This window comes from Sturnus vulgaris, chromosome 15, assembly GCF_052056855.1.
Source record: "Sturnus vulgaris isolate bStuVul1 chromosome 15, bStuVul1.hap1, whole genome shotgun sequence".
NCBI lineage: Eukaryota > Metazoa > Chordata > Aves > Passeriformes > Sturnidae > Sturnus > Sturnus vulgaris.
This window is the reverse complement of record NC_142257.1, coordinates 9,515,662-9,541,033: the sequence shown is the minus strand read 5'-3', so window position 1 is coordinate 9,541,033 and position 25,372 is coordinate 9,515,662. Positions and strand designations below refer to the sequence as shown.

General features: G+C 41.7%; 1 protein-coding gene across 2 annotated transcripts; it reads left to right on the top strand.

Moving 5' to 3' along the window:
• The first annotated feature begins 176 nt into the window (after positions 1 to 176).
• PCBD2 (pterin-4 alpha-carbinolamine dehydratase 2) lies at positions 177 to 25,120 on the top strand. 2 transcript variants are annotated; one of them, XM_088173694.1, is made up of 5 exons: positions 187 to 275; positions 3,003 to 3,134; positions 7,726 to 7,783; positions 21,562 to 21,642; positions 23,104 to 25,120. In XM_088173694.1, the coding sequence occupies exons 1-4, from the start codon at positions 192 to 194 to the stop codon at positions 21,627 to 21,629; spliced, it is 342 nt and encodes a 113-aa protein (XP_088029820.1). In that variant the 5' UTR covers positions 187 to 191; the 3' UTR covers positions 21,630 to 21,642; positions 23,104 to 25,120. The 2 variants fall into 2 exon arrangements, with proteins under 2 accessions (XP_014738921.1, XP_088029820.1); XM_014883435.2 differs by lacking the exon at positions 7,726 to 7,783 and having other exon boundaries at positions 177 to 275.
• Positions 25,121 to 25,372: the final 252 nt, after the last annotated feature.

Sequence of the window (25,372 nt, the reverse complement as noted above, 5' to 3'; positions counted from 1 at the left end):
GAGCCTCCTCGTTCCTGACCGGTGGCCGCTTTTCCGGTAGCGCTCGCAGTCCCGGGCTGCTGTTGCGGCGGAGGCAGCTCCCCTTACTCTCTCGCTCCGTCTCCCTTCGCTGCCGGGCACTCGAAGCTCCGGTTCCGCCGCTCGTTGCGGCTCCTCCCGCGGGGCGCGACGGGGGCGGGGCCGGAGGGGCCATGCCAGGCGGCGGTAGCGGCTTGCGGCGGGCGCTGCTGGGAGTGTGGCGGGTGGCGGGCGGCGCCGGGAGCCCCGTGGCCATGGTGAGGGGAGACTGGGCCGGGCCGTGGCGGGGCGCGGAGTGGAGGGGTCCCACACGGACAGGCCGCGGGGTCGGGTCAATTCCCGCCCCTGTTCCCTAGGAACTGGGGGAGTTGGGATTGCGCAGCCTGGAGAAGCCTCCGAGGGGACCTGGTTGCCGCCGTTCAGTACGTGAAGGGGCATGGGGAGAGCTGGAGAGGATTTTGGGCAAAGGCGTGGAGGGAAAGGATAAGGGGGAATGGCTTCACGTCGATAGAAGCTTAGATGGGATATCGGGAAGAAATTCTTCCCCGTGGGAGTGGTGAGGCCCTGGCTACCCAGAGAAGCTGTGGCTACCCTATCCCTGGAAGTGTTCATCCAGGCTGGATGGGGTGTGGAACAACCTGGTGTAGTGGAACGTGCCCCTGCCCATAGCAGGGAGTGGATCAAGATGGGCTTTAAGATCCCTTCCAACCCAGATCATTCTAAGATTCTCCCCGTATCCCCCCCGCCATCCTACCTCACGGCTGATTGTAATAGTGAACAGCACGTGCAGGGTTCAGCTCTCGCCCCTCAGGCATGAGAGTTTTAATTTTTTTTGTACTTAATGGCTGTTTTGCTTAAGTTTCCTCTGAACAAACATTATCGATCGCTTCTGAACAAACATTATCGATCGCTTGGTCAACCCCACCACCCAACAGCCCCGGGATCCTGAGTGTGGGTCATGTGCCAACACCTGGGATGCTCAGTCAGCATTGGCACCCAGTGCTCATTCTGCTTCCCTGAGGGTCTGGCCATGCCCATCATGAGCTGCTGGGGGCTATGAGCATGGAAACACAATTGGAATCTTCCACTTTATCTTTTTCCTTGCTGCTTTCTGCTACATTTCTGAACATCATGATGTGCCAAGGGGCTGACTCAGGATGTGGCCTCCACAATGCAAAATGTGCTCAGTGTTCACCAGGGCCTGCATCAAACATGGTCTCCATATTCTATTTAAAACCCTGTGATCGAATTTCAAGTCACAGCATTGTCTTGTCAATGGCCATGTGTCAGGTGAGGTATCAGAAGGGCACTGCAGTATCTCCAGAGCTGGCACAGGACATCTCTCTGCTAGCTAGAGGAGTGGACTTTGTGTTGCGTCCTGATCACAGTCCTGGACTTTGCTATCTCAAAAAAAACCCACCCACCCTCATGATTTTTTATGCATTTGCAGACTAATTTCATCTTGTGCCAGATAAAACAGTACATTTCAAGACAGCCTTTAGTTTTAGTGATTTTTGTATATTCTTAAAAAAAAAAGAAGACTGTAAGAAATTTATGCCTATGGCTGCAGTTATAGCAATGAAAAATCTGAAATTTGTGTTGTTGCGAGCCCAGTGTTGTGTTTGAAGTGTAAAGAGCCTAAATTAGTTCAGTTTGGGACTGTAAAACCCATCTCTTGTTACATCTCTCTATCCCTCTAAACACAAACAGCAGCAGTATTGCTGTTATATTGATTTACTCCATTTGGGACTTTTTATCCTATGTAATTGGTGAAAATGTTACTCCTTGGTCCTTGTGCAGCTTAAGGCCTTGTTCAGGTTGCATTAATTGCATTAATTCCTGCTCTGCTCAGACTCTCAGCCCCATCTGGTGGCATTGGGTCTCCCACTGGAGCACCAGCTGGCAAAGGTGAAAACTCCTGAGGTGCTGAGCTGGCAGCAGGTCCTCACTGGCCTCCCATGTCTGAGTGAACTTCTGGAGCAAAACTGCCTTTCTGGAGGATCTCAAAAAGCTGAGCCAGCTGCTAAAATCAAGACTAAACTAATCTGAATGTGGCTGTACTGGGGAGAAAGGTTCTTCCCACTAAAGCATTGCATTTATCGTGAGAGTCTGAGACAGAATATCAGAATGTTCAGAATATGTCTGAGGAAGGTGCTCTTAGTCCCTGCTTTTAGAAAAGGTATCAGACCTCTTCCAAAGGCTGCACAGAACGTTCCTCTGTGTTTGGCTCTGGCCTTGTGTGTGGTTCAGCCCCTGATTCAGATATTTAAGCAGAGTGTTGATCTGTCATGTCTGTGCTCCCACTGGCATCAGGAAGGACTCCTGTCACTTTAAGTAAACCATACTTAAACACTGGTGCTTTGCAGAATCTAGTGCTTTTACCAGTAGCTTCAAACTTTTTGAAATTGTGTCTGTATTCCCATTTTTTTCCTTTTAATTTAGTTACAAAGCTCAGCGCATGCTGTCTTAAAAGTCCATTCCCACTTTTTTAAAATAGTAAAATACAAAGTAGATAGAGTGCAATCTCCTGTTTCTCTTCTCTCTTTTGAAATAGGTATTTCCTGATATCTTTTAGCCTTATAATTGTACATTTAGCAAATAATATAAATCATCCTTTTCTTACTGTTAGGAATGGAACATTTGAAAATTAAACGTGATGGTACAGCATCTGGGTAATTCAGATGACCAGGGGTACAGGTATGCTGATGTCCATCTTCATTCCTGGGAAAGAGTCTGTTTTTCACTAGTTTTGTAGAAAAAGCGCTTGCCCAAACTTACCTGCCCAAACAGAAATGATAGGCTTTGGCTGGTTTAGATTAAACTGGTCTGTGAAATTATAAATAGTAAGAAACTGCACAGTGAATTTTCCATATCCTCACCTTTGCACAATACATAACCCCAATTTCATCGTGTGGTTTTCTTACTGTTGTACAAAAAAGAACCTCATCTTCACTTGCCATGCCTTCGTTTTTTTCCCTGAATAGTCCTCCCAATCTCACTGGTTGACAACAGAGGAAAGGAATCAAGTTTTACTGGATCTCAAAGCTTCAGGCTGGTCTGAGCTGGGAGAAAGAGATGCCATCTACAAGGAGTTCAACTTCAAAAATTTTAATCAGGTAATGATTGTTATATGCCACTTTTAATATAAAGGAAATGTAATTGCTTTAATTTCCATAGAATCCTGATGGGAAAATATTTATATTCAGAAATTTGGGAGTATCCTGGTGGGGCCAAATCCTCTTGGATTTGCTCTGATGAATTGCTCTCAGATTCTGATCTCATTAGGTGGAGTAAATTAATTCCATGTTGTAGTTGATAAGTAGGTTTGTTCTAATATTACAGTTTCTTGTTTATAATATTCAGGTTAGGGTCAAGGTTGGTATTGTGGAATCATACAAAGCAGTATTTGATCCTGATTTTTTTTTTCATTACTAGCACTCAAATAAATGCTGGAAATACATAACTGATGGGCAGTCGGGATCAATTTTGGCAGGGAAATACATGAAAAAAATGGGTAAATATAAGAAAGAACAGAAACCTTTGGCAAGCAAGGTGGGGAAAATAGGAACGTTTCACCTTCTAAACAGGAAGACAAAGTTCTAGTATATCCTTGATTGAGTTGTAATAGCTGATTTTGCAGTGTCTGATTGCAGTGTCTTTGGCACACAGAGTGCAAAAGTGCTGGTTTCTATTTACCTCACTGGGTTTTTGTTTGGAGACAGGATCCTGAGCCACATCTCACACTCAAAAACTTGTCTTAGACATCACTTACAAACTTGCTTTAGAAATACTGAATTTGCCTTGAGATCCCTGTTCAACTACATCCCACTGAAAATTCCCTTCTGAGGAATCATGACATTGCTTCGAAAAAGTCACATTCCCAGAGCATGCATTTCCTTTCTCTTTTATTTCTGAGGGAGGGGTGAGCTCTTTCTTGGGAGGGAAAGAAATTCCAGGGGTTTGTTGGGATGATGAGTCTCACTGAGCTGATTCTTTCCTTCACTATGGAGGGACATGGCAAGCTCCAGTCTGGGGATACTGTGAGTGTGTGTAGGGACCAGGAGCGATGCTGTGAGCTGTTTATTTATATGGCTGTGCCTAAACCTAGGACAAGATGTTTTAGGAAACCGCAGTGAGCTGGATAAACAACAAATTTGTAATGCTGGCCCTTTTTTTTTTTGCTATTTCAGTAGTTGTCATAGTAAGGAAAGCCCAGGCAGTAAAGAGAAAGTGGGTGAGGTGAGCTGAGAAAGCAAAAGAGAAAACAACTGCAGAAAAATCCAGCTCATTAGCAGAACAGTGCTGGTCTGGGGAGCATGTCCAGTGCCCTGAGTACATTTTAACCTAAATGTTAATAAAGAGCAAATAGAACCAAATCAGTTCATTCAGAGGACAGTGAAGGGGAGAAGTCCATGAGAGGGAGCTCACATGAAGCTTTGGTGAGATGTGCAGGCAGCTGGGGGATGGAGCAACCAGGAATGAGGCAGGATAAAAGTGAACTTTGGAAGAGTTGAGATGTTCTGACTTTGAATATTCATGAAATGGCATCTCTGCATGGTTATGGTCAAAGTCTTTGTTGGTTCAGCACAACTAGAAATGAAGTTGTTCCCAAAGTTAATTAAAAAGTGGTTTTGCCCACTGTAAATGAGTAACTGAGTTTGATTTAGACAGTCGCTGTCTGCTAACAGACAAATGAGGAGAAAATCAGTGTCCTGTACCAGCGGATACTGGAAAACGCATTGCTTTGACAAAAATTTACAAAGTTATGGGGGTTTTATAACAGTGCAGATTTATCATAGAACATAGGTAGATATCCATATGCCTTCCTGATCTGAAGGTGGATGGAGCACATACCAGTATAGGAAGTTGAGTATATGTAAATTAGCTTATTGATAAATGATGAACTGTGTGTTTATACTTTTAGTACCTGTAGTCGTGGGAAGAGTACTTTAAAAAATTGCCACTTGAATTGTTTGGGAAATATTAGAACAGTGTCTTTCATTCTTAGCTGCTTTCATGGATGTAAGGCAGAGGCTGGGAGCTGGCTTCAAAATGGAATTTCTGCCTCCACTTGGGAGAAAAATCCATGCCAGTGGGTGCTCTAAGCAGCTCTGGTTGGATCAAGTGTAAATGTGAATGTCTAAAGGCAGAATTTCACCTGTTGATTTTTATTTACTGGATTTACTGCAGTGTCCCCCTTTGCAGTTGCAGAGGGCAGAAATCATTCCTGTTCTTGTAGTCCAGAAGCAGGCTGAACATGCAGATCTCAAGGGCATTAGATCCTTAGCTGGTATTAGAGAGCAGGTATTCGCCTTTTGATAAGTTGAAGCTGAATATAAATTTAAATTATGCATGTATGCTTAATTTTATTAAATTATGCATATATGCTTGTATTTATAATGACTATTAGTAAATACTGTGTTTACTAAAACCTCGGAAACAAATGACAAAAGTGGAGCTATACCTGCTTTGTTGCTTTGAGAATTTAGTCCTGTAATGAAAAAATGGAACTTGTAGGTACAACTGCTTTCATTTAATGTAATAAATATTCTATTTTCAGGATTTAAAGTGTTTAGTAGAAGTCAAAGGACTGAGAAATGTCATTTCCTTAGTGATCTTCTTGCTGCCCCTTTACAGATGGTATAAAATCAGGTGTGGAAAAAAATACCCCCACCCAAAAGGAAAAAAAAAAGTACTTGAGCTAACATGAAAGGTATTTCAAATTTATGTTTTGCAGATGATATTGGTATGATTAATGTATTCATTGCTTTTTTATTGCTTCTTGGATCTAATGTTCATGATGCATGGAAAATTCTGTGGCTTCAAAATCTATGCCAGGTTTACAAAGTCTGTGTATGTCAACAGATGTTAAGAATATAAACACAACTTTATAATAAAAGTTGTGTAAATGTGTAGACATGACCTTGGTTTATGTATATTATTTTCAGCATGAGAATGAAATGAAACTTCTGTGAAACACGAGTTATTTAGATTCCTGAAGCTTTCAGGCTGAAATTAGCTCAGTTAAAAGTGATCAGCAGTGAGCTGCCGTTGTAAGGCTGACAAGCTAATGACACTTCTGGCTCAGGGAATTAGTTTGTAACTCAGAATTTGAAAGCACTGATGGTGTTTGTTAGTCTGAAGATACATTTTCATGAAAATGGACTTCAGTGGTACAATTCTCTGAAATAAGCTGGAAACCTGCCTGGGATTTCTGCTGAAAGCCCTTGATTGGTTTTGTTGCTGTGGATGCCCCCAAACTGGGACTGGGTGGCATTGGCTATATGTTCCCATTATGTGAGACAGGCTTCTTGCGGGTTGGTGTTCTGCGTCTCGTATAAAATACAATACACCAGTGGTGGGGGTAAGAGTGCAATTCAGTTGTAGAGGAGAGTGCTGTGTCCAGAAGAGCTGTGCTGATGGCACCAGTACCTCTGTTCTTCCTTATGCCTTGCAATTGCCCTGAGCTATTGCCACTGTGGAGTGGCAGGTAATGAGTTAACACTGGAGTCTTTTACCTCCCGGACTCTTGATGGGGTGCACTTGCTCAAAGCCCCTGGGTTGAATCACTTTTCCAAAGGAACATGTGCTTGGCAGAAACCTCTGGCTATGAGCGAGGTTTTGAAGAGGAGGTGGGCTTGCAGCACTCCATGGCAAGTCCCAATCCCAGCTATGCATCTGGGTGCTCATGAGCCTCTACAAACATCGCAGCCACATCAGGGAGCTTCTCTGGTGCCTCTTTCCCAGGCTGCAGGGCAGGGAAGAGTGGCTGGTGAGGCTTTCAGGCCATGGTGTAACATCACGAAGGGATGCTGTCGTCCATTCACGTCTTTATGCTACTGAAACAAAACAGTTCTCTTGCAGTGGAGCAAGCCCTCTGCTTCTAGTCTGCTTGAACAAAATTGGGAATTGGGATAGAAAGTTAATTTATGCCTCCAGATCATGCTGATAACTTCTACTAGCATTTCAGGTCAGTTCACCTTGGGAGCAGTGATCTGGAAGAGGGGACAGGCCTGGTTTAAAGATGTGAATTTCTCCCAGATTCATCTCAAGCCCAGTCTTGAGGAGGGGAGGACAGCTGTGAAAGGCTGTGAGTGCAGGATGCCAAGTGCTCAGTTTGAGTCCTGTATCCAGCTGTTCACTTTCCGTGAATTTGCAGGAGCATCTTAGCTCTGAGACTTCCATGTCTCTTGTCAAACTTGGTTGGATTTGACCAGAGGGTTTAAGGGGCAACTGCCTGTGTGATTGCATTTCCGTAGGTAATCACACCAAGGCAGCAAATGCAGTTAGGAAATTACAAAGGTGGGCAAGTTTACTGATGGTCAGGTTCAGAATTTACAGCTGCTTTCTTTTATAGGGTAAGTTTTTAATTAAGTTTGTTTAAAAAACCAAAAAAAACCACCAGAAACATTATGTAGGAAGTCTCCATAAGACCTCTAACATCATTTTCTAAAATAACAGGAAATCAAATGCTCTAAGAGTTTTAAAGCTATTTCAGATACATATTTTGTCTTTTGGGGCAAGAGGGTGGAAGTGGAAGATGAGCCTGAATGGAGGGAACGGTACGGAAATGCTGTGCACTAAGAGTAAAGGCACATGTGTCTCACTGCAATTTGTGTCTTGGGTTTTGAGAACATATTTAAAGATGTGCAAAAAATCTAGGAGTATTAAATAAGTTATTATTCTAATTTTGCATTTCCTTTCCAGATTTGCTATCTCTCTTGTTTGGAATCTGGGAGAAAAGAATCAGACAGAGCATGTTACGGTACCTGCCTTTTTTTCTCCCTCCTGGTGATGCCAGTTTTTCTTTGGCTGTGGGGGGACATGCTCAGATTTTTCCCTTTAAATTGATGATCCTTGTTGTATGATCCCAGTTACACATCAAACAAATGGTAGGATATGCAATGCATACTCTTGATTTTTTTCAGTGGCAGTACTTGGTCCCAGTGCCTTCAATATAATCTGGGTCTTTCCTTCCTTTTTCTACTCCTGGCACATTGATTTGTTTTCTACATTCATCAAAGGTTGGAAAATTTGGTTTTATACATATAGGTAGTGTATTTCGTTGCCACTTTATGTACTTAATCTTTTGGCTGTTTGCCTGAAATACGTCCACGCCTTTTATGTATTGAAAACATTATGTCCTTTAACTTACAATCTGCAGAGTTAAAATGAATTTTATGGTAAATATTCAGTTGTGGACCACATCTCCAGCTTTTTATATGCCACAGCGGTCTTGTGGTTTTTTTTTTTCTTCTCCATTGTCTGATAGTGAGGTCATTTCCAGTCCTCTTGAGATATTTTATTCCCAGCCAGATGCAGGCCATATATTAAAAGTAGCACCTGTGGCTAATATCACAGCAGCTTACCATAAATTTACATGGTAACTAGGATTATATTTGTCAAGACTGTTAAAAAATGTCTAGTTTTAATTTGCTTTCCAGTATTGAAGGAGCTCTCCAACATTCTCCTTCATAACTATATTTTAAAGGTTAAAATCACTCCATTGTTAAGTTTTATAGCACTCCCAGTGCCCATTAAGTTGATTTGTAAATGGGGGTCAGAATAAAGCAAGTTGGCTAAAGGAGGATCGGAAACCAACCCATTTGTGACAAATTTAGTCCTTGAGTGTGAATCTTCTCAGAGCCCAGGGAGTGATTGTTGTCAGGTGCAGCCTGTGTCAAAGCTTTAGCAGCCTCAGCCCAACTATCACTTCTGCTAATCGAAAGTTGGACCCATTTTCATACATTTTGAGGGGAATTACCATTTTTAATGTAGTATTGCTCTGCCAGCTCCTTCTGCTAGAGTTTTGCATTTGATTGCCTGTTGACTAAAAATAGGTGCTGGATAGGTAGGTGCTGGTTTTCATATTGGCTTTCTGAAACTGCTTCATTTTCCATTATCCTTTGAGTCCTCTCCCATATGCTGTGATTTGTGCACCTGCAAAGTTATGAAAGTATTTCTGTTGGTAGTTATGTTGTTCACTAACTTCCCAGCGATTATGAATACAATAACCAATTTATGATAAATCAGAATTATTTATGAGTGGGTTTACAAAGTTGGGAATATCTTTTTATCTGAAAATAATGAATTTTGGTCGTATTTGCCTATTGACATTTTCTTTTATTAGAAACTGATAGTGAAGTTTCTGGGACTGGGACTGAGGTTAACCTGCAGGCTGAAACAATAGTCAATGAACTGCATCAAATATTTCAGAGCAGAGTAAAAATATATGATACCTGGATGGTCCCACCTTCCTTGAATTTATTCTTGGGATTGACTGAGTAAATAAGAGTCTTGCCTTTGAGTTGGCAGGTCAGGGTACAGCTGTGGGACCTGGATGTGATCCACCTACCCATGCTGCTGCCTGCCACTGCCTGTGGCATTAAGGTAGTGCAGGGTCTGGAGGAAATGAAATGAGAGGTTCCAGAGAGATGGCTTCTTTGGAAGCTTGCAATTCTCCTTCCTTAGCCTTGGAGAAGGAGGAGATGACACTGGAGCTCTGGTCAGCATGTCCTGTGTCCAGTGATGCTTCCAGTTAATTGGCAGTCAGTGGTGAGAAGTTATGCAAAGCTTGGAGGTCTGTAGTCATGGAAATGTGTGATCTGATTATGTCTAAGAAGAATTTAAATCCTTGGAGCTGGGAGTTGGGAAATAAGGTATTTGTTTTCTTCTCACAGCCATCATGGCCTGCCATATACAAAGCCATAGAATCCTAGAATGGTTTGAGTTGGAAGGGATCTCAAAGCTCATCTCATTCTGCACCCCTGCCATGGGCAGGGACACCTTCCACTGTCCCAGGCCTTGGACACTTCCAGGGATGGGGCAGCCACAGCTTCTCTGGGAAGCCTGCGCCAGGTCCTCATCATCCTCACAGGGAGGAATTTCATTCCAGTATCCTAGCTAACCCTGCCCTCTGTCAGTTTGAAGCCATTCCCCCTTGTTCCGTCCCTCCCCATCTTTCCTGTAGCCGCTTTAGGTGATGGTTCCTCTTTGTGCTGTTGAGTATCCTGTCTCCTCTTTGCCAGGATCTGTGTGTGCAGATGCCACTACCCTTGTGTCCCACCTGCCTGTGACAGGTGCTGTTACAGTACCCAGGTCACCATTACAATTTCATTGTGGCACTGCCAGTGGTGTCAGGCCACAGGGATTATTAAAAATGTTACAATATTAATTATATTTAAATGAAAATAATTATCTTTAAATTGAAGACTCACAAGTGGTCATATGTCCTTCATCTCCTTCACCATGCAAAACACCTCATCCTGGTTATGGTAGAGTTTGCATCTGTTTTATTTTTTTTTTTTGTGACTTAATTGTAATTTGGCATACTCATTTTCTTGATGAGCTAAGTCATATTTCTCCCTAGAATATACCAATATTTTATTGTTTATAATTATTGGGGTGTGATGTTTCTAATTGTTGAGTTCCTCCCTCAGTAGACCTGTTATAGTCTTTTTATGCACTCCACCGCTTAAAATCTGCCCAGTTGACCTTTGGGCTACTCTCCAGTTGACTCCAATACAAATGCTTTGCTTAACAGATGGATTTATTACCACTCAAGTAACAATTATTACACCATTTGTCTTATACTTGTTGCATGCATCGATCAAAAAATGCAAAAGAAATTATTTGTCAAAATGCCTTTTGGATCTCACAAGCTGTCTTACAGATTTGTAGCAAAAGAAAAGTTTCTCTTTTTTTTTTCAGCTGCACAGATTGATTGTTTCAATTAAACAGAACAAATGATGTTCTATTAGCCATATGGACAGTGCTCAAAGAGATAAATGGGAGCAAGTCTATCTAATTTTAGCTGCAGTAGGGGCACTTTCCATGATAAAACACCTTTGGAAAATGAATGGAAAATGTAATGGGTTTGAATTCAGCTGAATAGCTTCATTTGGGAAAATGCAAGTATGTCTGCTTCTTTTGAAGATGGTGACTCAGATGAATATTTTTATCTTTTTAGGTAAGGAAAACTAGTTTCTTGAAATTCCTTTATGCAATAAAATTTATTTTTAAGGGGGCACTGGAATGATGCTGGTTAAATGCAATCCTGGTTGTTCAACCTTTTGCATCCCCTTGCTTTTGCCTACGGTTTCAAACTGTAATTTGCCTTTAGCACCAGCAGCTCTCAATTTTTCATACTCCCACAAAGGAGCAACATGCTTTGAGATACCGTTCTCTGCAGCTGTAATTAAAAATGGACTCCGGCTGGCTGAATAAACGAAAATAAAACTACAACGCCCCTATTTCAAAATTAACCATTACTCACCAAAAGCACATCAAACCCACTTAGCGGACATCCGTTAATCCCGCCGTGAGCCGGTTGAGGCTTTAATGCACACTGTTTTACACGTTAAGGGGTTTGAAGTCGCGGGCCAGTGCTGACCTTTCGCATCTGCTCCTCTCGCAGTAGGAATCTCCACTCGCTGCTCCCTGTCAGAGTGGATTAGCGTGACAAAGTGCAGCTCTTCTGCTGGCTGCAATTTTGGGTTTTGATCAGAATTATTTCTTTCACAAACAATCACGTTTGGCTAAAATGTTACATCTGCTCTGGAAAGCCACTGGCAGGGCCGTCGTTTATCAGGGTGAGGCATGTGGAGGTTTTTTTGCCTTCTTTTATAAAGCTGCAAACCCACTTCACATGGCTTCTTTGGGGGCTTCCTTTGCGAGCTTCCTTTCTTGCTCTTCCCCTTGCCCTTTATTCCTTTAGTTTTGTTTGGCTGAGATGAAAAGTAATTTTGGACAAACATGAAGCTGGTTGTGATGTCTTGGAGGGGTTTGGTGGGAACACAGTGATGAGTGGGAAGACCTGTGCTGAGTCAGTGCTGTGCTGTTGGGTTTATTTGTTGCCAAGGATGCTTCGAAGGAAAATGTTATTTATTCCTAGGATCAGAGGAAAAAGCCCTGATTACGTGATATACCATGATTTTCCTTGGACTGGGGTGAGAATAACAACAGATAGTTAAATATATGTCTATGTATGTCCAAGGTGTCCCTGGTTGAGGGAACATTTACTCTGTTTTACAGTGCTTGTAGTGTGCAAAAATGATGTTAAATGTACAAGCCTTGTGTCTTGTAATGCCTAATCTAACAAAAAAATCCAAGAGTTGTACAAAGGGTTTCCCTTTGTGGAGTGATCATATGAATTTCTAAAAGAAATTTGGTGTTCACCAGTGACTCAGAATTACTATTTGCCTCCCCTTCTGAGCCTGTGTCTCTGTTTCCAGATGGACCAATGTACAAGCAGTGTGGGTTGCCCAGAGAAACCTTTGTGTTCTGGTAAAAAAACAACCAAGAAAAAAACCCATAGAACTTCTTAAAATATGGCTCATTGAACATAGTCTTTCACTTCCAGGCATGTGCTGGAGCATAAGAACCGGTCTGAAGACAGTGGATAATGTTAAATGTAGGTTGAATACCTGAATTGTTGGCAGTTAGGTGAGCTTTGTTCAAATAACAGAGCTTCTTGTAGCTGCATTTATCCTTTTCTCTGTGACCTCATCCAGCCATTCTTCCAAGTAGCAGAGACAGGAGATGAAGCTGAGATCGAGGTGACCTACAGATCTCAGAGGGAGCAGTGGGCATGGGAAACCAGGAAACGAACCCGACTGTGAGGAACTTGAAGGATGCTCCATCTTCTCGGGGAAAGTTCTTGGTCTGTCCTACTCTTTTTTTCCCAAATGATCTGCTGTTTCTAGACTTGAAATGTCTTGTTTTCAAAATAAGATTTGAATTTTATGGTGCAATATAAATTAGCAGCCTGCCAGTGCTGGCCCAGTAAGTCTCCTCCTGAGTTCACTGTCCCTGTGTATCCTCTAAACTCTTCTACTATAAAAGGTGTCCAAACATTAAAACTTGTTCTGGCAGTATGGTAGGAAACCTTCAGCAGTTCAGTTGAGTGAAACGATTCCCTGACTGGATCTGCAGTAAATGGTCCTTAGTTTGCTTTATTGCAAATCTCTAGATCTTTCTAGCTTCTGTCTTGGCCAAGAGAATGATGGGAAAACCTGTCCAAATTCCTCACATCTCCACCATGTTTTCTCTGTTGCATGTTTGAATTGCTGAACTTGTCTTTAAAAAAAACAACTAAACCAAAAAAGCTGACAGGATAGTGGAAGATGAAATGGTCATGAGACCAACATTTTCTCTTAATCCATCATAAAGCAAAGCCTTTCTTACCACTCTTTGATGTGTTCTTAGGATCATAAATGGCAGAGATTTAGAGGATTATCAGAGGCAGGATATGATTGCCCTTGGATGCTCAGCAGAGAAAATGTTGGATGTTAAACTGATAGTATATGTAATCTTGGCCAGAAGACCAAGGAGAATTTTGTCTGAGCATCCCTGTGTTATCAACAGCATGGATGGCATGTGAACTTCACTTTCATGTCTACAGAATGAAACAATTCCTTCACATATGAGTAAAAACAAACATTGGGGAAAATTGCAGAATATTTTGTTCTGCTCTGGTCAAATCTGTTTCATCCAAAATGTGGCATGATGGGATAATGAACTTCTCTGTTCCTCTACACCATACCTGCACTCTGTAAAAGTCAGAGGTTTTGAGAAACTATTAAAAGTGGAACATTCACTTAAAATAATTCTGATTTGCTCTGGTTTATGGTACCTTCGTGTCATGGGCTGGCACTGTGCTGTCGAGAATGATTCATTGCTCTCTGCCTTAGCAGAGGGCTCAGGTGCCTGAATTCAGAAGGTTGTAACTGGCTACTCCCTGCACCTTGTTACTACTTTATTTTTATTGTGGTTTGTGTGATGGCTTTATTACAGTACAGCCAGGGGTTGTACCAAACATTAATTTTAACATGTCAAATTATCATTGCTCTTTCAATTGTGCAGCCAAGAGAGTTTATTATTTTAAGTGCCTGATTACTTTAGCAGGTGCTCAGTTAACGGGGACTTCACTGGGTTATTTCATGTTTTTAGGTAGGGTGCAAAAAGCTCAATTTAAAAAGTCATGTTTCTTGATATAGCTATTTTATTTAGTGCAAACCTCCTAAGCACAACCTTTATATTCCATTTTTTAACACAAAGCACACAAAAATGGCTTGGGAGATGGAGAGCCGCATTGAGATTATGATGTGGCTGAAGGTTTTCTTCCATGTTCTAGTTCAGTCCTGAAACCTGGGATTATTTTCCTCTTTTTTTCCCCCGGAAAATGTAATTTAGAGATCTACAATTTTTAATAAATAATATTTACTTGTCTATGTTTATAAGTGCTGAGAGACCTGGGAAACAAAAAAAGGGAAAAATAAAAGCATTTCTTTTCTATATTCCACTATGAAATGATGCATCACAAATACTACATGACCTAGTTCCAGGTGTCGTTGGGACTTAGGGTATCTACTTATTTTGCAGAAGTTGTTATGGGCAACTATCATTATATTTGTCTACCTATAAACAAATGAATGTATTCTGTAATATGGTTGTATTGGCACTGAAACTTTTATCACTTCCAGAATGTTTTTATGCTGCCTTAAGACATCTCCATGTTCTCTCACTTCTACTCCATCAAGTCTATAAAATCTTTCTGGTGGAACAGGTGGTTCGTTTTGATGTGAAGTCTGTTTATTGAATCACCAAGAATATTATCTGTGTTCTATTCATGAAAGCCAATCATGGCAAATGCAATCACTTAAAATAAAAAGGAGAACAGGAAAAAATATCCTCAGCCTGGAGGCTGCTGGAAAAGTCAAGATGTGATGAAGAAGAAGACAACACGTGTAACATTTTGTGTTTTGTTACTATCAGTAAGAGGAAGAAGGCCTAAATTCAGCAGTTGTTAAAATCCTGATATAAACATGCTTAGAAAAGATCAGGTTGAAGTTTGTTGGGCACATTGCACACAAGGGTTTTTTACTAAATGAGATTGAGAGGGAGAGGAGAGCAAAGCAAGGGCAGGATTTAAGTGCAGCAGCTGAGTGCTCTCTGCTTTCCTCAGAGTCCCTTTCCTTGCATTAATCTGTGCCCATTGACCATAGCAAAAGAATTGAATTTGCTTTTTAAACTGTTTGAATCTCAGATGGGGCAAATGACACTTACATCTGCTTTAAGACTGTTAATGGTTTTAAGGTGAAAGAGGGTAGATTTAGATTGGATACAGAAAGAAATTCTTCCCTGTGAGGATTGTGAGGCCCTGGAAGAGGTTGCCCAGAAAAGCTGTGAATGCCCCATCCGTGGAGTGTTCAAGGCCAGGTTGGATGGGGCTTGGAGTAACCTGGGATAGTGGAATATGTTCCTGCCTGTGTCAGGGGATTAGAACTAGATGGTGTTTAAAGTGCGTTCCAGCCCAACCATTCTGTCCTTCTGGTTCTGTGATGTCATAGCTTCAGTCACTGCTGAGCTGTGAAGATGAAGCCTTGAACTCCAATCCCTTTGGAGAGCTGCATCTCCAGCACTGTCAGGACTGTGTTGTGTCTAGTGCTGCTCTGGGTCTAGAGGATGCTGAGTGAGTGCAAACTTCCCTTTGCTACAAGTGGTGTGGGCTTTTCCTGGGACAGCATTCATGAAATTGCCTTCGGTCATCTCCTGCAGCTCTTGACATTGTACCAGTACCTCATGAGGAATGTCCCTACCGAGGCAAGGCTGTGCCTCCCAGCTCCACTCCTCTCTGCCTCCATTTATTCTTCATCTTCTTCAAATTGGTAAATCATATGACAATAAACAGAAATACTCTCAGTGAAGAGAGAAGGGGAAACTGTTGTTTATCTGGTCAGGTGGTTTAGATTAGCAGTGATGCTGGTCTGTATTATGTTACTTTAAATCATTGTGTCCCAACAGGACATAAATTATGAAGATTGTTACAGTATGTTTCATCCAATGTAAGATCAACAAATCGGAATAATTTTTCTAATAGGAAAATCAGTGCTTTGGCAAGGTTATTGTTGAAGAATTTAATTTAACTTGAGCTTTGCTTGCATTATTTCATAATATATAAAAACTATTTGCATAATATACCACGTATAAACATTTTTAGACTCAAAGGCAAGAATGCCTTTTCCAAGATTATACAGAGGGGCAAACTACTTAGAATAGATCCGTGTTTTTGCTTTTGCTGTCAAAAATGTTTGATATAGAGCTGGCAAGCTGGTTTCTTAACTGACATAACTGTAAACAAGCGTTGGGAGACAGAAACAGCGTTCTTCGGAGAACATGGTGTAAAAGTTTGCACGTTCTCTGCTGCATATCTAACACAGCAATGTTTACAACTGCAACAGGAATGTAAATAGGTAAGTTTTTTTAGAGTGTAAAGCAGCATTGCACTTTTGTGTAAATGATGCCTGCAGATAGGTATGGGGGATGGGAGTGGTCAGCTCTGGATTTTCAAAGAACATTGTGAATGCAGAAGAGCATTGACAATTCAGTTGGAAATTAGAGTTGGGGAGTTTTTTACAGTTTCAGATCTTGCTATGAAGACAGAAGTGGCATCTCAGTCCATGCCAGAGTATTATTCTGGTATTATTCTTCCATCCTTTCCCCTCATTAATATCCTTCAGAGTTAAGAGCACTGCTTTCCCCAGTCACAAGTGATGCTGTGGAATGGGAAGGTTGCCTCTGTTCACAATGTTTTGCTGCTTGAGCTATTAAAGAGAACGAAACCAGGTTTCTACTAGTGGTTCATCAGGTGGTGTTTACCTTCAGACCTTGTTGGCTGCCCATGCCAGGATGGGGTGGAATGGAGAGGGAATCGTAGGCACAGTGCCTGATCTGCCTTGTCCATGCCTTGAAGCCTCAGCAGAGAGATGGGGGACATGAGTAACCTGAGTTTAGCTCTATTTTGGTGCAAGACTATTTGCATTCTTAATTACTGTCCCATTAATGGATGGATGTTAAAAAGTGAGGGGGAGCAATGAGAACATGTTCACCTGATTTATGTTGTGTATGAATCCAGACACAGACAGAAAAAAGGAGGAAAATATCTAATGCCATGTGGATCCAGTGTCCCTGAGGATGATTCAGGCAGACTGATGATGTCAACAGAGAAGAATCCCAATATGGGCATGTGGTTTTGGGAGTGAATACCTGTCCTTCTGTGCTGCCATCACCTTCTTAAATACTAGATTCCTCTTTTTTTGTGTGTTTTAACTATATTGTCATTTTCGGATAAAGAATGTAGCTTTGTGACATGATTTATGCATATTTATTGGATAAGAGTGTTTCGTGATGAAGTAAATAGAATCAAAATGAAACAAAGTCCGTTTTTTTCCTGAGAACACAGCAGAAAATGTCATGACAGCCCTTGTGACTAGCAGCTAATTCTGACTTAGAATATCTTGACTTTAAAGAGCTTTTTCCTTTTATCTGCTTGTAGCTCACCGTTAGGTAATAATGTCAGCGGGATATGTGAAAGCTTCTGGAGTTTGGAAGTGAACCTTAATGATTGATTTTATTGTTACAAGTGTCAAACTGCTAAGGAGAATACGTGCTGTACTCTGGGTACTTTTTACTCAGGTGAGTGGAGAGCAAATGTGTGAGGTGTAGTCATCTCCTGTGTGACAGTGTCACTGTAACCTGAGTAATTTATTAATTTCCCACTGATAAATGGTACAGGCGCAGCCTGGGTGGCGGGGAAAGGGAAGACAGGTAGTCCTCGCACTGCAGGTCAGGGTTAATGCTACCTCCAACGTTATAATGACAGATGGGAGGCAAAAACCTTAATGTACTTGTGATTAGCACATGCTTTCCTTGGCTGGGCATCCAGAGGATTTAAGAAGCCTGAGTGCACACTTCATTTTAAAACAAACAAACAAATTAAAAGTGTGCATGGTTATATTGTTGAGCCTTTCAGCTGTTCTACTTAAATATCTCCACTTCAAGTCAAGTACTGTCAGCTGCTTGCTTCTGGAGATGTACAGGGATGATCCATCACGGGGGACTTGCAGTGGGTGATGTATGAGCACAACCAACAACCTGTGAGCCTTTGATGTATAACTCATCAAGATAATGTTGGCAAGCATTGTACAAAAGCAGCGTGTTTAAAAAGTATTAAGATGAATGGATTCCTTGCTTAAGAAGTGTGAAAGGAACAATAGTAGCAGATTAGCTCTGGGATCCTGCAGTTCTCCCAGAGCTGTGCAGTGCTGTGCAGAGCAGAGGGGTGGATGAAATTTTATGTTTTCTTTCACTTCTGACAACAAAGTGTCTGGCCCTGGGTTTCCCATTCTCAGGCAACAAAAGTATCATTAAGTCTTATTTTGTGATAATGGATTAGATCAATTTCAAGAGCAGCTTGATCAGTCTCAAAACATTATGAGATATCTGAATTATTTTAAAGTTTACCTTGGGTTTCTTTCACTTTTTTAGTTAGCTTGTTTTTCTAAGAGTAGCCCTGTTTTTTATCTCATGGAGACATAATAGGGCTGCTAGTATTTAAGAAACATTTTAGATGTGAAGTTACAACTGAAACACCGTCATTTTTTAGTTCCTTTTTTCATGATCTTAAAAGACATGCAGGGAAGAAACATACCAGCGCATCCAAGGCATCTTGTCCATGCCAGATTGCTTCACCCCTTAGTTATATTGCTCTTCATGCGTCGTTGCAGGGACTCTGCACTCTGCCACACCTTGGATGGTGGGATCTACTTATGTGGAGTCCCCTGAATGTCTGGATATTTTTTTAGCCCAAATGTCCTAAAAAGGTTAGGTTAAAAATGTGTCTAGTATGCCTATTACTGAAAAATCAGAATACTTCATAATATTTACTGCATCAAAGTCTCTTTTAATACTTCTTTATGGTTTCTAGAAAATGTACAAACCCTTTCTTTCTCTTGTCTTTTTATTTTTGAGGGAAAAATCAGAAAAAGTTCTTGTCTGGGGCTGAGGTACTGCAGATCCCTGTTATTAATAGAGTGAAACTCAAGACTGTGTTGGGTTTCACTGTCATGAGTGAAGTGGTTGTCCCACTTTTATCCAGAAATGTGTGATGGTCTGATAAACTCTGCCCACCAGTGCAGTCTTGACAATGATCTTGCACTGCAGACTGCATAATAATTTTCATTATTTTTAATTAAAGTTGAAGAAGTGCAGACTCCTGCTCAAATTAAGGTTGGTTGTGTTGCCGGAATGCGGTAATTACTTTAATTGATCACAAGATAGTTTCCTTGATCACCAATTAGACCAAATTACCGATCAAGTTTCAAGACGTGAAGAAATGTCCAAACTGATTTTGTGTAATAGAGTTTTCATATCTAATCAAACCTAAAGATCTTTTCCTTCCAGAGCCAGTTGTATTTTCCCAAAGAAAGGTTAAGGCTCTACAAATATAAAGGTGATTAATAAACAATAGCATTCCAATTCATTTAATTATTGAGGGGAAGTATTTAAGACCCTAATGGAGATTGTGTTGGTGAAATTGCTCAGTAGAACCACAGCTCATTTTTTTAGTGAGAGATACATTTTGTGTGTAATAAAGTAAACTAAAATGCAAAGAGTAAGTTGCTGTGAGTAATATGCAATGAGGGAGAACGTCTCCAAGCAGCGCAGGGCATGCACAGAGGCAGGCAGACTTTGCCCTTCACTCTGACACTGGATTGCCCTGATTGGGACAGTTGAGGGCAACTGGAGCAACAAGCAGCAGGACATGTCACGGGGAGAGTCCTCTGTGCTGGAATTTATTCCTTTTCATGAGTTGGACAGCCTCAAATTGAGCAATCTTTGGTAGGGTGAACAGTTTTGTGACTGATGTCCATTTTATCCAGCTGGAGACTACTCTCTGTGGGGAAGGGGCAGTGAGATGTCATGTTGGTGCACTGACTGGGGGGATTTGGTTGTCTCCTGATGAGGAGGATTTGTCATCTGAAGTGTGGAGGAAGGTCTACAGAGCAAATTAATTTTTCAGAGTAATTTGCTTGTGTAGTTCTTTCTGTGTGCTTTCGTTAGCACAATGATTGTCTCACCATCATTGGCTGTTCGCAGTGTGACCTGGGTCTGTACCTGGGTGGGTGAGTTCCTGGGATGAACAGATACCAACAGAGCATACACAAACCTGCTAGGGGGTTTTATAAATTTGTTTTTATTTTTTCCCTTGCTATTTATTTCTGTACAGGCAGTTTGGTTGCAGACACATCAAGTTTTAAACTCTTGAGGATATATCTGTGTATAGATTGCTGTGTTGAAAAGAGCATTCTTATTAAGACCACGGACACTCTAAAAACATTTAAATCAACACTGTTAATGGAGAAGTTTTCCAAATCATTGCTAACATCTGATGCACAACTTGCAGCTTTTTACTTCAAAGCATGCTGCTGAAATATGGGCAAATTTTTAAAAGTAATTGTTCACTCAAAGTAAAACTAAACTGAGCTAGAGCTTCAAGGCAAGTTAGATTCTTCTGAATTTTGGAAAGCACTTGGGTCAAAGAAGAAAAGCTTTTTTAATTGCTGACAGTTTGGTGATTTCCAAATGACAAACCTCATTGGAATGATTTTCTCTGATTATAACGTTTGCATTAATTTGACTGGCAAAGCGACCAACAAAGTAATTCTTCGTCCAGGCACCAATTCTTTTTTTTCCTTAAAGGTTTTTGCAATTTGTGAGAGGGAAAAAGACTTGAAACTATTATCAACCATTATATGTTATTCATCGACCACATGTTTGTTTGAAATGGCCATTGCTTGGTGGAATGTGGGCTATATATTTTCTCATCCATAAATTAGCACTAAAAACCTACCTAAATCAGGTATGGTTTTGTGGAGCTTGTATTATAATGTGAACCAGACTGTAATGTGGATGTTCCTCCAGCTTTGCATGTTGATTCAGGTCCTGAACCCAATGGATGGAGCTTGGTATGAACAAAGCCTGCTGCTGACAGGCATCCTGCTCACACTCGCAGGCCCTTCGGGCCCCACTGCATAACTACAGTCTTGATTTGCATGGACATTCTAATTTGCTTTATAATTCAGTGATTTTCTTCTAAGTATTTTGGCAAGGGCCTGCTATTATTTTCCTTTTGAGCCTATGATAAAACCTGCGTCCTGGGGGAGCATGTAGGGACAGAGGATTGGAAAACCTATTTTAACTCATTTAAAGGGAAAACATGTCTCATAAAGCAGAGGGGCAGGCCCACCTGCTGCCTTTTTCTCCCCAGTAAAATAAATACCAGAATGGTTAAATGGAGCGATGTGTTTCTGGAAGCAGTGTTGATTATACTGTGGCATGGTGCTTAATTAGAAGTGGCACATTTCTAAGGTGCAGTAGGGGATGGGAGACTTGGGATGGATGTTTAAAATCCCTGCTGATGCCAGAGGTAAAATCATTGCTGTCATGCAATAGCTTTGAGTCCTGGGCTAAGTCACATTGAGCAGGGTGATTTACCAGGGTGTGCAGGGGATCATTTCAGCTATACTGGGAAATGCACCAGTGGCATGAGAAGTTAAATGCCTATTGAGCACACACAAACCCATGGTGCAGCCATCTGGGGCATCTTGAGGAGATTTTGAGATTTTGGAGTGAATCTTGCCAATCCACTGCCAATCCTGGAAGGTGGAGGAGTATTTTCCTCTTTGCTCTCTCTTTCCCTAGGCTTTTGGATTTATGACACGTGTTGCACTACAAGCAGAGAAGATGAATCACCACCCGGAATGGTTTAATGTCTACAGCAAGGTAACGTGTTCACTATTCCTAGTTACTCACAGAGCAGTGGAGTTAAGGAGACCAAACCACTGGCCCATTCTCTCTGCCTTTACTTGTAGCTTGTCTACAAGGTAAGGGAATGGGGAGTGTCTCTATAAAGAGATTTGAGATTTTAAAGAGATGCTGAGATTAGCAGTGGTGAGGAATCAAGAATGAAGCTCTTTGCGCCTGCTGCCAGCTGTATGGTTGAGGCCTGTGGCTTCACCTCTCTGACTGAGATCTAAAAATAAAACAGAAGCCTTTAAACTCTTATTTAGCCAACCTGAATACATTTCTGTTCTAAAACTACTCACCAGCTCTCATGCCTGTCTGTGCAGCAGGTCAGGAACTCAGCAGTGTAGGGTAGCAGACTGTTGGTACCTAAATGAGAGCCTGGCAGTCTCAGTTTAGATTTGATTTTTTTAAAATTTTAAGCTCCTATGTCTTAACATAGCAGCTTATAAAATTTGTTTATAATATTACCGAACTGATGGTGGTCTCGTATTTACAAGGGTTACAAGGATTACTGCAACCCTCGAATAAAAGGTGCTGTGTGAAGGGAGAAATTATTGCTCTACTTCAGTTTTATTTTCTAATACTTCTCATTGCATTATATCACATTGTTTGTTGTAGCATTTAGTGAATAAATGGCAATCCCACTAAAAATATACCAAAGAAAGGATGTGTGGACAAGCAACCTGTAGCTCAGACCACCACCCCCAGAGCAAGACATCCCACCTCTCCCTGCAGCTGAAGCTCCCAGCAGAGACTCTTCCTTATCAGCCCTGCATGTCACCCTGTTCAAGGGACATTAAATGATGACTGGAAAAAAACCTGATCACCTACTCTTCCTCATTTTCTTGAATTTCTTGAATATTCAGAATTTGTCTTTATTTTCCTTTTGAGTCTTCCCAAAATATCAGTCAAAGACAAGACAAAATAATGCCCAACTTGTTATCTGGCTCAGTCTAAACAGACTGGTGAGGCAGCTGTGTCACCAATACCTTTTTTTTTTTTTTAATTAATCTGCAGCAAGCTTAAGAATTTTTTCACCTTTGAGATGCTGCTTTTAAACAAAATGTGAGCCCCTGACCCAGCTCTTGGCAGCTTGGTCACTGGCCCAGATTCTTAATGAAACTGATCCATGGAATTTAAATGTAAAGAGTGAATTACTTAATCAGACACCTTTTCTTGGATGAAACCCAAGAATGCGAAGCCTGTGTTATTCTGCAAAGGGGCTCATCTGGTGAGATTCCAGGCTCTGTAAAGCCTGCTCACCTACAGCGTTTTCTGGTTTACATGAGCAGGGAGGGTCCTGCTTTGTGCTTACCAAGAGCACCAAGTAGAACCAACTCACTATGGAGACACACAGTGTTCCCAGTGAACTGCTATTCAGCTTACGTGTCAGAGATCAAAATGTCTTTGTAACCTCTTTCTTTTCCATTGTGACAGGTTCAGATAACTCTGATTTCCCATGACTGCGGTGGACTGACCAAGAGAGATGTGAAGCTGGCTCAGTTTATTGACAAAGCTGCTGCCTCAGTTTAACCATGATGTAAATAGCTTCAATACAGTGTCCACCTATATTTTGTGTTTAAATGGGATCCCTCTTTCCTTGTAATCCTGATTTCCAAAACCTGTAGGGGGAAGATATTTTATAAAGGAGTGGCTGAGCTTGTCTGACCTTCAGTACCTTAGTCTTGAGACCCTTTTAGATCCCTGTGCTTGTCCTTTCCCGTTGCTGGCTCTGCAGGAGGATTTAGTGGATAAACCAGCAATAAATAAGTTTTCAACAATTTTTTTTTAGAAACTAAACTGAGCTGGAATGAAACCAGGAGCCCACCCATGTGTGTTGGTGTTCCCCAAGCCCACGGGACTGGTGGCAGCTGCCATATGAGCTTCCCCCATGCCTTGCCACTTCTCTCCTATAGATTTGTACATACCTGCACATCAAACAGTCTAAGAGCAGCCTGGCCAAGTCAGTCGGTCCCCTCTGGCTTGGTACCATCATCTCTGCCAGTGATCGGTGACAAGTGCAGGGACACTGGGGAGAGCAGTGCAAGCTGCTGCTAATGTGTCCTTGGAGTTGCAGCTCAACTGGCAGGAACAGCTGTGTCCAGAGTTGCTGCTTGAGAGCTTTTCCCCATCTGAGAGTATAGAATCACATAACCACAGACTGGTTTGGGTTGAAGGAGCCTTAAAGCTCATCTTGTTTCACCCCCCTGCTGTGGGGAGGATCACCTTCCACTAGATCAGTTTGCTCCAAGCCCCATTCAGGCTGGCTAGGACACTCTCATGTGCAGGACTGGATCTTGGAGTTATTGAAAACTTTAGTGCTGCCATTGCAAATACAAAAAAGTCCCGGTGAGCTCTCAGCTCTCACACCATTAAATGAAGCATGTGCTTAAGTGCTTGGCCAGGTCAGTGCTCGGCCACGTCAGTACTCAGAACCCTGCAGGATTGAGCCACTGTTGGTGGTATAATGCTCCAGTGCCTGCTGGATCAGATGGGGAGTGGCTTGGCCAAGTGCCTGGAGCCCTGGCCAGGGCTGCCAGTGGTAAAGGAAGTGGCATTAGGAGGATTCTTGCTAAGCTGGGTTTGACTGAAGCTATGCTCACCCACTCTTTTTTCATAGCTATAATTACTCGTTGCAAACGTTGTTGCAGGGGTTGCAGATCCCACTGACAACATTTAAAATAATTTTTTTCGCAGTTTGAAATGTCTTTGTTTTTATCCTATGATCCTCCCCGAGACAGATTTCCAGTGCCGGCAGGGAGATTTCATCCTGCTCAAAGCCTGCAGGAGGGCCTCCCCCTGCAGTCCCCCTGCGGAGTGTCCCCAGCATGCTCTCATGCCCTGTGAGCAGCTCCCGGGAGATTGACACCTCCGAAATGCCGGAGTGCATTGCTCAGATGACACCAGTGGCACAGCCACCAGCTACCGAGAAGTGAGATGCACGACTGCCAAAATCTATATCGGGGGTACATGTGAGGTGTGTGGTCTCTAAGATATTTTGGGATGCAAAATGCCATGGGCTGCCACCCAAGTGACTGTGCTGATAAAATGAGAAAGATATTTTTTTGTAAATCCTTAGCAAACACACTGTCACGTGCTAATTGGTCACACACAGGAAGCAAGATTTTGGGCTTTATTGTCAGTAACCCTACTTGGGATATCAAGTTAATACCTAAAAAGACCCAAATTTAGACTTCGTGCTCAGCTGCTCTTTTCTCACGAGTGCCTTTCCTCAGTGAAGTGGAGGATTTCCCTGATATGGTTTGAAAATGGTCGCTGTTGTGAAGAGTGAATAAAACTAAAACAAACAACCAGGCTGTGATGTCTCCTGTTACTGGTGGGGAAGTGAAATGAGCTTCAAAGTTTTGATAACATCTCTAATGAACTGTGAAAAGTCTGTTGTTCAGAATTTATGTATAACAAGTGGGCTTTGAATAAAACCAATAAAATCAAATTCCTCCTTTGTAATTTGTTTCTTTATTATTGTACATATGTGACAAAGCTGTTTAGTTTGAAGATAAATTTAAGATAAATAATATTTAGTTACTGGGAGGTCTTTGGTTTAGAATATTGATACATATTTACATACTCTGAGGGAAAAAATCCCCATCAGCTAATTCAGATCAGAGAGCTGCATTGTCTGGCTATGGCACAAAGCTGTGCTAGGGATGTTGAGAATCCTGACCAACAAGGAGGCGAAAATACT

Excerpts from the sequence above, each read along its gene's own strand:
- PCBD2 (XM_014883435.2), top strand. The coding sequence starts at position 192 with ATGCCAGGCGGCGGTAGCGGCTTGCGGCGGGCGCTGCTGGGAGTGTGG. Across the intron at positions 276-3,002 it reads CCGGGAGCCCCGTGGCCATG|TCCTCCCAATCTCACTGGTT; the intron begins GTGAGGGGAGAC and ends TTCCCTGAATAG. Across the intron at positions 3,135-21,561 it reads ACTTCAAAAATTTTAATCAG|GCTTTTGGATTTATGACACG; the intron begins GTAATGATTGTT and ends CTCTTTCCCTAG.